At 52.0% G+C, this 12082-nt stretch overlaps 5 protein-coding genes across 5 annotated transcripts; 4 read left to right on the top strand and 1 right to left on the bottom strand.

Moving 5' to 3' along the window:
• Window positions 1-1982: 1982 nt before the first annotated feature.
• NEUTE1DRAFT_127649 (uncharacterized protein) lies at window positions 1983-3623 on the top strand (the record flags this gene model as incomplete). Its single annotated transcript, XM_009849749.1, has 1 exon — window positions 1983-3623. The coding sequence occupies one exon, from the start codon at window positions 2115-2117 to the stop codon at window positions 3339-3341; it is 1227 nt and encodes a 408-aa protein (XP_009848051.1).
• On the bottom strand, window positions 3593-4592 carry NEUTE1DRAFT_57728 (uncharacterized protein; the record flags this gene model as incomplete). The annotated part of the gene is made up of 2 exons (XM_009849011.1): window positions 3593-3990; window positions 4058-4592. The coding sequence occupies 2 exons, from the start codon at window positions 4348-4350 to the stop codon at window positions 3789-3791; spliced, it is 495 nt and encodes a 164-aa protein (XP_009847313.1).
• A 661-nt stretch (window positions 4593-5253) lies between these two features.
• Window positions 5254-6491, top strand: NEUTE1DRAFT_115907 (manganese superoxide dismutase precursor; the record flags this gene model as incomplete). Its single annotated transcript, XM_009849748.1, has 3 exons — window positions 5254-5497; window positions 5607-6089; window positions 6191-6491. The coding sequence occupies 3 exons, from the start codon at window positions 5366-5368 to the stop codon at window positions 6311-6313; spliced, it is 738 nt and encodes a 245-aa protein (XP_009848050.1).
• Window positions 6492-8077: 1586 nt separating this feature from the next.
• Window positions 8078-10225, top strand: NEUTE1DRAFT_119978 (uncharacterized protein; the record flags this gene model as incomplete). Its single annotated transcript, XM_009849747.1, has 3 exons — window positions 8078-8115; window positions 8172-8407; window positions 8469-10225. 3 exons carry the CDS (start codon window positions 8078-8080, stop codon window positions 10223-10225), a joined length of 2031 nt encoding a protein of 676 aa, XP_009848049.1.
• A 469-nt stretch (window positions 10226-10694) lies between these two features.
• Window positions 10695-11629, top strand: NEUTE1DRAFT_57720 (uncharacterized protein; the record flags this gene model as incomplete). The annotated part of the gene is made up of 1 exon (XM_009849010.1): window positions 10695-11629. One exon carries the CDS (start codon window positions 10760-10762, stop codon window positions 11474-11476), a length of 717 nt encoding a protein of 238 aa, XP_009847312.1.
• Window positions 11630-12082: the final 453 nt, after the last annotated feature.

Here is a 12082-nt window from a genome sequence, read left to right as displayed (position 1 = left end):
TGGACTTTGCAAAGAAAGAGTGAACTGGGGGGGGGGGGGCTGTGTCTGAGGTACGTACTTAGTGTCCTTTCGTGACATAGTCCGAGCGAAATATGCCTCCTCCGCCGCGTGCCCTGCGATGACATTGCTACTAGCTTCGGCCGTTATTTCGGGAGATGTGAGCGGAATTGCACAAGCATTGATCAGCCGAATTGATTACCGACTGGTTGGAGTACGAATGAGTAACCATCTGGGAAGAGCCGCACTCATTCGCGCTTTTGCTTCGAGGATTAAAGCGCCCCTGATTCCCAGTATTCTCCCCATTTGCTGAACAGTCCCGAGTTATAGTAACCGTAAGGTTGACATGTATCACATGTATAGGAGAGGGGTTGTGTTCGGGACGAAAACATGTGCGTGACTGCTTCTCAAGTTGGTGGTCCATCGTCGTGCGTTGCTATTAGGCGATATCGTGTAGAGCGGCAAGCCGAGCATGTATTTGATTCTCGAGAAGTTATGTTGTCATGACACCAAGCCCCTAGGCGATTTTGTGGACCCATGACTGTGTTGATGGAGAGCAAAGTAAGACCGACATTGCAATAGGCATCGGAGAGAGGGAATCGAATGTTTTTATAGCCATGGCATTTCACCTGCTATGTCTCATGAACACAAGACTGGTAGACAGTTTGATCTTTGACAAGACCCTTTCTCGGCCACGACTGCTCATCGATGGTAATGTCCTCCGAATCATGTGGTTTGGGATGTCGAAAATTCGCCGGGTCACGAATCACTGGCCGGCGCAGAGAACTATTGTAGCTTCATCGAGGGGACGGGATTTAAAGCCGGCTCGTTCAAGGTTATGAGGTCATTCCCCTAGGCAATGATCGGTTGAGCAGCTTCTTGGAATTGCTGGCGTCGACTTGTTGATGACTTTGAGAAGTACCGAAAGAAAAGCCGGACTTTCTACAGCCCAAAAGTGACTGGATGGAAGCAACAAAATGCTAGTGACAGAATCTCATCCCAGGGAGAGCAATTCGATGTGTCAGTAAGTGTTGATATAAGTATTCACGACTGACCTCCAGTGGCTAGTATGCATCGAAAATCCCGCCATTGCGCTTGTGAGGTTCGCTGATCCTTCTAGATCTCGAACATGCTTGACATCTCTAGCGATGGGGGAGAGGAGAAAGGCAGCCCCAGGTGAATAAGTCGATAACTGCCGACGAGCATGCCATGTATCAGGCTATGCCGCTGATGTGTGTTGGTGACCATGATGGATGAGATGTGATTTTGGCGGGTGGCATGTTGGGTTTCGGTAAGAGCATTCAAGGCCTTTGGGGCATTCCAATTGAAGATTCCGAGTCGCTCAAGTCACTGCATGGCCTGTGTTTCACCATGCGCGCAAAGACTGCAGTGTTGGCCGAATGATGTATCCGCGGTAGGTAAACTTCGCGCTGCCGCTCAATCCGATTTGCTTCTCTCGTAGATGACAAGAGGGAATTGACAACGAGATGTGTTGTCATTGAACATGTCGACTCCGGGGAAGTGGGAAGAGGGGACGATTGGATGGCAGACGCTTTGGGACGTGACATCAGCGGTCGTTTCGGTGCCTGGATTTTGCTGGGGAGATCGCTGGAGAATCCAGTAACGGGGAAGGTGAGGCCTCTTAGCTTGTAACCCAACTGGGTCACTCCTGCTTGGTGATGAATAGGTGTGGACCCTACCTAAACCTTGCCCCGTCCCGTCTCGCCAGTGAGGTGCTGCCCTGGACTGGACACATGCTGTCGAGGCGGTGCTCCATCAACCGCCTGCAAACTTTACATGGCCTCTAGCGAATAACCGCCAGCCCCCAGTCTCTTCACTGCCAACAATGCGGGTCGCGATGGATCAAGCTGGGCGCTGTTGCAAGGGTCTTTTCGTATGGGGGCTGGGGATGGGGTCACAAGAAGGTTCATATTCATTCCTCTCGTCCTTCTCTCTGCCCTTCCCTCTTCATCAATATCTTCATCATAATCTGTCTTATCCCTCGACCCCGATCTTATCTCGAAAGGACAGACACAGAAACAATTCCTTTGTTCACGAGACTCGATCCTTGATCCTGGCTAACGAACAACGCTGCGGGCTGTGCTTAACCGACCACCATGCCCATCTTCACAAACACCCCCGAGGCCAGGCTCGGCAGAGCCGACTCCAAAAACCCATCAACAACATGTCGCGGAATCACGTCTGCCGGCCGGCCCTGTAGACGCCCCAATACTCTGCCCCAAGGTGGAAAAATCAAGGTTAGCGACCCGAGCGATGAACGTCTCTACTGTCACCAGCATAAGGACCAGGCTCGCCTGGCTGCTGCCCAGTCGGCTCCGGGGTCCGGCCGGCCAGCCCATGCCGCCATCGCCGAGGAGCGCTCCAGTATCGACACCTTGGCCGAGCGTTTGGGCTTAATCAAGACCAATTCGGCCCAAGTGCGGCCATCTGCTCAACACCAACGACCTCCACGACCGGCGCAGCAAAAGAAGAGCTCGTCGCTTTGGTGCTGCTGCTTCAGTGTTCCCCTAGATTTCGAGCTCGAGGAACAAGATCCGCCGCCACGGCCACAGCCCAAGCCCGTACAGCACGATGGATCCTCGCGACCCTCTCACCTGGCTCCCACATCAGGTGTCTCCCCGCGACCGGGCTCGTCAAACCAACAACCCCCAGCTGGCTCCAACGTTTCCCAGACGGCGCAATTTATGTCCCTGATCCCGCACACCGCCTCCCCCGAGACAGCCTCCTTGTTGATGAAGGAACTCGCCAAGGGCTTCTCCTCGGGCGACGAGGCTGGCTACATTTACATCTTCTGGCTCACGCCCGAAACCGACCCCGCGACACCGCCCCACGAGGCCGCCAAGGCCTTGCTCACCACCAACCCCCGATCGCGATCGACCTCGCGCGGGCGGGCGGCCAGCGACGCGCTGGATCGGTACGCCACTTCTTACGATGATGAGCCCCGCAGTCGCGGCAGGGGCGGCAGCGAGAAGAAGAATAAGAAGATCCTTCTCAAGATCGGCCGCGCCAACAATGTGCAGCGACGGTTGAACGAGTGGCAGCGCCAGTGCGGATACAACATTTCGTTGATCAGATACTACCCCTATGTGTCGTCGTCTAGCACCAGCGACGTGATGCGCAAGATGCCACACAGCCACAAGGTCGAAAGGCTCATCCATATCGAGCTGCAAGGGCGCGGGCTGAGGGTTATGGACCGCGGCAAGTGCGCGTCGTGCGGGAAGGAGCATAAAGAGTGGTTTGAGGTGGATAACACGAGGGCGGCGGTGGCAGATATTGATGAGGTCGTGAGGCGGTGGTCGGATTGGGACGAGACTCAGGCTTAGACGATTGGTGGGTGATGGTTGATTTTCAGGATTCTCAGACTTCCATGGATGAGCGACAAAGTTGGGTTTTGGGTATGTGATTGGCATATAACACGATATGACGCGACATGGCACGGCACGGCATTTGCATTTGGCGTTAGGGATGGATATTTTCGTTGGTCTAGATCTCGGGTTATGATGTTTCAACCATCTGTGGGTGGGAAATTCTACGTTTGTGTTCACATCTTCCTTTAGCTATGTGGTTTTCCGCTCTTGTAATTCAATGCCTTGTCTTCTACGTCAGAACAACTTGAACTTCGAGCAACGCCAAACTAATGCATCAACAAGGTACGATAAGAAATCTAACCAGCCAACTCCCCCATCAAACTCCCAAAATACTAAGGCTCTTAATCCAGATTCCCATCCCAAAGCGCCACCCAAGTCCCATATTCATATAACGCTCATGAATCAACAATTATACCCTACAATTCCGTCCCCAAGCACCACCCCTCCCCTCATCATCGACACCCTCCTCCCGATGATGCCGTCCTGGCCAACGCTGATCGAGAGATTCTCATTCAAAGCACACATCTGACAGGCTTTCTCGTTCAGGGTGAATTGCGTTAGCAGCCCACATTCATGAACGGACTTGGTCATATCGCCGATTTGACTAATCACTGTATCAGCAACATGACTTTTTCCCTTTTCCTGGAGAAGTGGGAGCAAGAAAAACTTACTGTATGAACACAATCACGTGATCATCGAGTTCAGAATTTGAAGCGTCTGAAGAGTCTCCTCCTCCCACCATTGAAGCCCTACTAAGCAATGTCGACGGTGTTGTTGATGTTGATGGTGATGTTGATGGGCTGATGAACGAAAAATGGGTGGCCTCTTGGCTATTGGGGGTGGATGGGTTGAGGAAGAGGAGGTTGCCTAGGAGATGACGGTCTCTGGAGGAGGATGGGGAGGAAAAGAAGTCGACTCTGGCGCCGATGCGAGGTGTTGAAGATGGGGTGTCGGGGCCGCACATGTTGCGTGGGAGTCTGAAAGGGAGTGGTTGTGGCGGTTGGCTCTTGATGATTTGGGTCCTGAGTGGAGATATGGTCGGTCGCCTTCGAGTGAAATGGGTTGGTCTCAGTGATCAAGTCGGGAAATAGATGTTGGTGAGGCTAAGTAACGGTTCAATAGGTATTGGCGTGTTCAAATCGGCATGCTGATTTGTCTTCTATGGGTTGAGAACCTTGATGGATATTTGTAGATATCAACCACCAGACCTCAATCCCCTATCAAGGCCATCAAGGTCCTCTCCACTACAACTACAACCATCGTTTCCGAACCAACCATCACCGAAGACGATCCCTCGTAACCTCCATGCCCATTCAAGTCCTCAAAACAACAGCTGAGATGTGCTTGTAAGAGACGTTGAGGTCAAGCATAACCACGTGCGAGGTGTAGTGCGGCAGTGGGTCCATACCAACCTAAGCGCCTTAAGAGACCTGGTGGATATGAGTTCGTTCTGGAAACCTTCTCACGACGTGGATGACGCAAACGAGCTCAAACTGCCGCTTTTCCTCTCAGTGTTGCGAATCTCAGCTTGCCAACTGTAAAGAGGTTCTTCCGACGGCCCGTTGACGTCTTGACGAGAAGATTTGAGAGGCTGGCGGGCACAAGATCCGCGGGCAATTGAGCACGTTTGCGCGCGAATCTGGAACTTGACGGGCTCTTTGTGACCGCTACAACGCCCTCTGTAACGCAGGCGTGGCAGGGGCGTCACAGCTCCAGGGGCACACCTTTCTTGGCAAGAGTGACAAGATGACCAATCATAGGAGGCATTGAAAAGGCGACAAGTGGAATCAACGACCGAGTCCACTCCTCCTTTCACCTTCCACTTGCACCCATTGACGCAATTCTTGCGTGAGCACCTTGACGGCCGCCCACTCCGTCACGGTCAACCATTTGTGACATTGGTCTATTCGGCCCATCGCACTGTTCATCTTGTAGGATCAGACACAAAAGGCAGGCGCTGGGTTAAAAAATCGGACACGATGGTCAATCTAGGAAGCATTTGGCAAAACCTTCTCGCCTCGCAAGCTCCTCTCCAGTCCATGACAGGCAACGCAACCACCATGGCCGGCCTCGCGACTTATACCCTTCCGCAGCTACCATATGCCTACAATGTAAGCTGAACTGCTGTACACCGTGAAATCGTCATTCTGCGCCGAATGCAGCAGACGGCGAGCCAAGAATGAATAGAGACACTGCCATGTCTAACACCAGGAACCCCAGGCTCTGGAGCCCTACATCTCAGCCCAGATCATGGAGCTTCACCACAGCAAGCACCATCAGACTTACGTGACCAATCTCAACAACGCCTTGAAAGTTCACGTCGCCGCCATCGCCTCTAGCGATATCCCCGCCCAGATCGCCCAGCAGCCCGCCATCAAGTTCAACGGCGGCGGCCACATCAATCACTCGCTCTTCTGGAAGAACCTGGCCCCCGCTGAGACCCCCGAGACCAACTACCCGGAGGCGGCTTCTTCGCTGGCGGCCGAAATTGAGAAGACGTGGGGTAGCTTTGACGAGTTCAAGAAGGCCTTCTCTGCTGCGCTCTTGGGCATCCAGGGCAGTGGCTGGGGTTGGCTCGTTAAGGAGTCTACTGCTGAGAAGGGAAGGCTGCGTATCATTACTACCAAGGATCAGGATCCCGTCGTGGGCGGTGAGGTTCCTGTGTTCGGGGTGGACATGTGGGAGCATGCGTACTACCTCCAGGTATGGTTGTTTTTGTTTCTGTCTCGTTACCCCTTGCAGTCTCTTGCCGGTCAAGCCATCCAGATCACCATGACTGACACAGCTTACCCCTCTTTTTGCAGTACCTAAACGGAAAGGCTGCGTATGTCGAGAATATCTGGAAGGTGATCAACTGGAAGACAGCCGAGGAGCGCTTCCGGGGTAGTCGTGAGGACGCTTTTGCGGACCTCAAGGCTTTGCTATGACTGTGGTTATGGTCAGCTTGAGGGATCTATCGCGGTTACTCGTCAAGGCTAGAAACACCCAGTTCTTACCCCCCTCTAAGGCGTTTCTAACCCGGACGAGTATTTTCCTCGCGTTAACCAACGTCTGATGAATACAAATTGTTTCTTACCCTCACTCATACACTCACTTGTTTTCCCCCGCCATCGCTCGTCCAATACCTATTCACTCCGCATGGGCTTGACGTCCATGTCTTAGCTTTCCTTTTGAGTACGGTCCCGAACTTCCAGAACTCTGTCTTGTTGCACATCTACCCCGCGGCTCCGTCTTGTCTGTGTCCTACAACCACCCGCCACCTCTTTGAAGACTTGAGCAACAGGGATGCCAAGCATACTCACCGTCCAGGGAGAGCTTACATAGGTACGATAGCAGATAGCTGGAAGTTTCTGGTGCTTGCTAATCTATGTTGCCGTTTTACGGATTTCTATGTCCTGCCCATCCCGTTATATGTCATCGGCCCCCCAAACATGTCATCTGCCGACTTCCACTGTGGCGAACGCCCCAGTATGCAAGATCTTTTGGACAGGAATGGACCCCACGAGAAACTCCCAGGATGTCAAGGAGACCTGACTGTTTTCCTTCCCGCTCCGCAAAACGCATCTGATCGGGACTGCAGACTTGCGTTACCTGCACAACGGCAAGCTACGTAGCATGAGCTGCAGGAACCTGAAGCTTTACTGACTAACCAGGGGGTGAGCTCCTAACTTTTACTCCGAAGGACCGAGACAGCATCATTCTATTCACTTTGCTGCTTCCTTCCATCAACTACTGCTATATATTGTCCTCGGTTCCATAAATCAACAAGCATCACGGCTGTGATTCAGGAACAGGACAGCAACACCTCGTGCGTATGAGACATATTCGTCCCATCCCATCAAAACGTATCATAGCATCCGAGAACGGTAGCACTGGCCTGAGGTTTCCTGGATGGAAATGAGACACAATTGCCAATATTTCACCAGACAACACACTGCCACCTGGCACAATCCAGAATTCAACAGTCGTTCTTTCATGGCATCCGACGGGATGAAGCGGGTGCTCATCCGGAGTAACCTACAATCACACAGTCCCGTATTGTTCAATGTTTCCGTGACAATCCAACGACTTTTGTGGCAGGCCCATTCATATACACAGACGACAAGCCGGGAACTTGGTTCATAATAACTTCCTATTTGATGTTGGGGTTTGGTCATTGCCCTGCTGTTCCTGGCCACGCGCTTCACTCCGGTTAAGGGCCCGTGTAAAGGGTGAGTAAAAGTCTTTCGGTGGTTCACCTAGCAACATTGCAACTAGAAGCAAGATTACACGGTTAACCGGCACCCCGAAAGGGTTCCTTCTGTCCAAGGCAATACAAAACAGATGACGGGTTCGGAAAGCCGCATGTGTTTCCCTCAAGATATGTTGTCTTCCCGGTACTGCATGTACTGCGGTCGGGGCGAAAGACTATGACCAGGGGCTCATATGCTGTCCTTCTGATGCCGGCAGCCGGATGCTGAGCGAGTCAATCAATGGTACAATTTCACGGGAAGACAGGAGTGAAATACCTGACAAAGAATATCTGGGAGTTTCTGTCGTTGACCCAAGGTGGACATACGAAAGGCTTAAAGATATTTAAAGCTCATACCATCATGCGAGAATTCACCTTCCATAAACATTGTTTCCGCAGGTACTACCACATCTGTTTTTCATTCCTGCTCTCCTGGCCCCCAGGGTGAGCTGTAGCCACGATGCCTAAATTTGTTCATCTTGCTCTGCTAGGCATAGGGTACGTGCTTCCCCGTCAGAGACCTCAGAACTTCAAGAAACTAATATGAAAGGCAGCTACACCGCTGTCGATGGCATGCCCAACGGTTTTGGACGCCGTCAAGGGTATGGTCAGAATAATGGAGAAACGTGCACGACAACCCAAACCGTAACAGTCCCCGTTACCTTGGTGGACTATACCTACACAACTATCACCATCTCCGCGAATACAGGAGGCACGCCGATTTTCCCATCAACTGTCACCGTATACTCTGGCTGTCCGAGCTCCTTGAGCAGCATCCCCGGATTGTCATGTAATTCTGCCAGCTTTTTCCTTGAGCAACAGCACACCAACTGAATTCTCAACGTTTACAGGTTCCAGCCAACCGGGCTCCAATGCCACATCCAGTGCTACATCGGCCGCGTACACTTCTAGCAACCTTCCACTCTCCTCATCTTCTCCTCCTGTTCCTTCAAGTAGTGGCACTGCCTTCCCACCAGCTGTGTCTACTACCCAGACTGGCTCCCCAATGTTTGGAAACTCAACAGCCTATGCTGGCACATCGATTTCATCGGAAAATATTCCCGGAACAGGCTCGACCGCTGTGCTAACCATCAGCAGCTCTACAGGCCTACCCAGCAGTAGCTCATCATTCAGTGAAACTTTGACTCTGAGTACCCGTCTTCCCATCCCGACCAGTCTTTTTAGCCTTTCTTCGAAGCCTGCCGAGACATTGTCTACTTTAGGTTCATCTTCGGAAGTGACAGCTTCCTCGAGCACCAGCAGCGAAAACAGCGTGGTATCATCTTCCAAGTTACCGGAGTATGGTTCGATCAGCTCCGTTTCTACCAATACGATAGCCGATGTTGATTCTACGTCAGGAATGACACACATCACAGGCGCGACCATAGGCATCACCAGGACCTCCACAATTGAGACGACCATTACAGTGACCCAAGAAGTCACCGCTACTGTGGACATCCCGGATGAACTGGAAACTACCGTTAGTGGCAAAGACGTAGACTCTCCTTCCACCTCGGTCGTGATTCTGACATCCACGGGCCATGTTACTGTGACTATTACGCCCGGTACCGTCTCTTCTGCTAGTGTTCCAGAATTCGACACAAGCGCAGCAGATGCTCATTTCACCACTACCAACTCTGTTGCCCCGTCGGTTGCTGATGGTGCCCCGGTGAGCTACACCGAAAGTGAGGGGTCTTATCAGCCTACTACGAGCTATGAAGCCACTTCCTCGTCATCACTTGATAGCAGTATAACATCTGGCGATGTCACGAGTGAGATCGCGACAACCAAGTATTTGACCAGCACACGATACTCTGTAACTGTACATTCTACAACACCAGGGAGTTCGGAGTCTACGACGGCTTCAAATACTTCCAGCTCGATCCCATTGCCCTCGACCGGCACACAATCAACCGGCTCTGTAACTGAGTCTTCCACGACCCCAGAGACTTCAGAATCTACTACAACTCCAACAATCTCCAGCTCCATTCTGTTATCCTCAGCCAGCGTGTTGCCTTCATCAAGCGAAGGGATTCCTTCAACTAGCCTTCCCAGCAGTAGCACGTCTTACTGGTTTAACGACGACAGCACATCAGCTTTATCAGCCACTTCTCTACCTGCTAGCGACACGTCAACTCCCACGGTATCTCTGTCATCGTTCTCAGTTACAGATACGGCTTCACCCACAGTTACCTCTTCGTGGTTGACCGGTATTCCCGCACCCTCCTTTACTTCGATTTCACCATCCACCAGCCAAGGCTCCTCAGACTCCGCCCCAGCATTGTCATCATCATACGACAGCGGATATAGCTTCACTCTTCCCGCCCCCTCTTTAGAGACCTCGGCAGCTTCTACTTCGTTGGCCAGCCAGATGTCGTCTGACATCCCTGACGGAGTTGGTTCAACTGCCGCGATCACTGGATCAGAAACCATGACGATGTCATTCCCGACCACGCTGTCCATAATATCCGTCCCATACTCATCCAAGGCTTCTGATGATGATTTGATTACGACCTCTTCGGCTAAGGGCAGCGAAAGCACTACTTATGGCGCGGAGCTGAGGAAGATTAGTGGGGGTCAGGACTTGGGTCAAATTCAGAGAGTGTAGACTATGAGCAACACAGTCTGGTGAACGTTGGGAAATATGGAAAGTAAGAAGTCTAGAAGGTTTTGAAGACTTGTACTTTAGTTATAGGATAGAATGTGAGACATCTGGGAGAAGACTAAAAAAACCTTGAACGACATCGCTTCATTTATCGCCCGAGCAACATCAGCTGCCTGATAACCTCTTGTCTCCACTTGATGAATGATGTTGTAGCATTTGCTGTTGTCTGCTTCATTTACTTATCCGTCCTCAGAAGTGAAAAGGGAACAGTGGAAAGAGCACTGCCAAGCACGGTACTAAACTTTAGTAAGTCGGTACTCTAACGGCTGCAGGCCGGCCCGAGACGGAGCGTTTTAGACCACATCCCCGCAAAGGTCCGATGTTACCTCCAGTTGGGCCGCGCCCCCAACGCGTTCAGAACTGCACCACATCATTCAATCCCAAACAACTTTCGAACAACCAAAAGGACTTCAATCCAAGTATATCAGCAATTCAAGGCTCAAGCCAAATCATCACCTAATCAAAGCCCAATTCACAATGGCCGATACCTCCACCATCGCCGGCGGGGACATCCCGCCCGCATCACAAACACAAGCCGAAGTCCAAGACCAAACAACAAAATCATCAAGCGACTCACAACAACCCTCAATTTCCCTCGAAAAAGAAACCCTCTCCTTCACTCCTTCCCTCTCAACATCCATTCTCCTACCCCTCACCCCCACCACCTCATCCGCCCTCGCGCTCGCCCACGTCCAACGCGTGTGGGACTCCATCCGTCCCAACTCCGCCATCTACAACCTTCTTCTGTCCGACATCGTCCTCGTAGCCGCCGTCTCCCACCCCACTGGCCGGATCCTCGCCCACTTGACTTTGAAACCAATCCACCTCAACAGCAAGCGCATCCTGCACGGTGCCGTCAGCGGGACGTTGTGCGATTGGGCGGGTGGGATGGCTATTGCTGCCAGCATTGCTGGCGATGAACTCAAAGTGGGGGAAGGGGAGCAGGACAGACAGATGACGACGGGCGTGAGCACAGATATGCATTTGAGTTATTGTTCGACGGCTAGGGAGGGAGACACGTTGGAGGTGGAGGCGTGGGTTAGTAGGCGCGGGAGGAAGTTGGGGTTTACGGGATTGGAGATTAGGAAAAGAGTGGATGGGTGGGAGAAGGGGGAGAAGGGGGAGGTGGTTGTGGTGGGAAGTCATACCAAGTATTTGCCTTTTGGGCAGAAGCCAAGAGAGGCAAAGGAGTGAGAAATCGAGGCAGAAAAAGACGAGGGGGGCGATATGTGAGAGGGACGTTGCTGTGGAAGGCTTATTATAGGTGGGATATGGGTGAGTCTCTCCAGAAAGAAAGCATGGGAATCAAACTTGAGATACCAGTTGCAGTTTTAGGTCTGGTCGAAGTTTACGTGGCAGGCCTTCATGTTATCGGCTGATACCATCGTTGGAACTTGGCTGTTACAAACCGCTCTGGTCATTCCTTTCTTTACCCTCCAGCACGTCCGTCCAAGTGCTCAAATTACCGCGGTAGCATTGGGAGAAGAAGTAACAAGACTCGGATGGTTGAGCGGCGCTGAGGCCAACAAAAATCTATACTTCCCTGTCCTCTTGCACGCCCCACTGAAGGCGTCAAGATCCCATAGCTCGCCAATGGACATATCGAACATGGTGAGGAAGTACTTGTGAAGGACTACCATCGCTCACTTTCCAGTATGTATAAGCTCATCTGGGTAGAAGCGGAAAGAAAAGGGAATGGACACCAAAACTCACCGATATCACAGCACGTCTCTTTCGAATACACAATCGCCTCGTTAGTAGCCACATCCTTCGCCACCGCCGCGAAGCTCTTATTTCACA

Source organism: Neurospora tetrasperma, assembly GCF_000213175.1.
Source record: "Neurospora tetrasperma FGSC 2508 unplaced genomic scaffold NEUTE1scaffold_1, whole genome shotgun sequence".
Lineage (NCBI taxonomy): Eukaryota > Fungi > Ascomycota > Sordariomycetes > Sordariales > Sordariaceae > Neurospora > Neurospora tetrasperma.
Note: the sequence above shows the minus strand (reverse complement) of the source record. Positions and strands in the feature narration are given on the sequence as shown.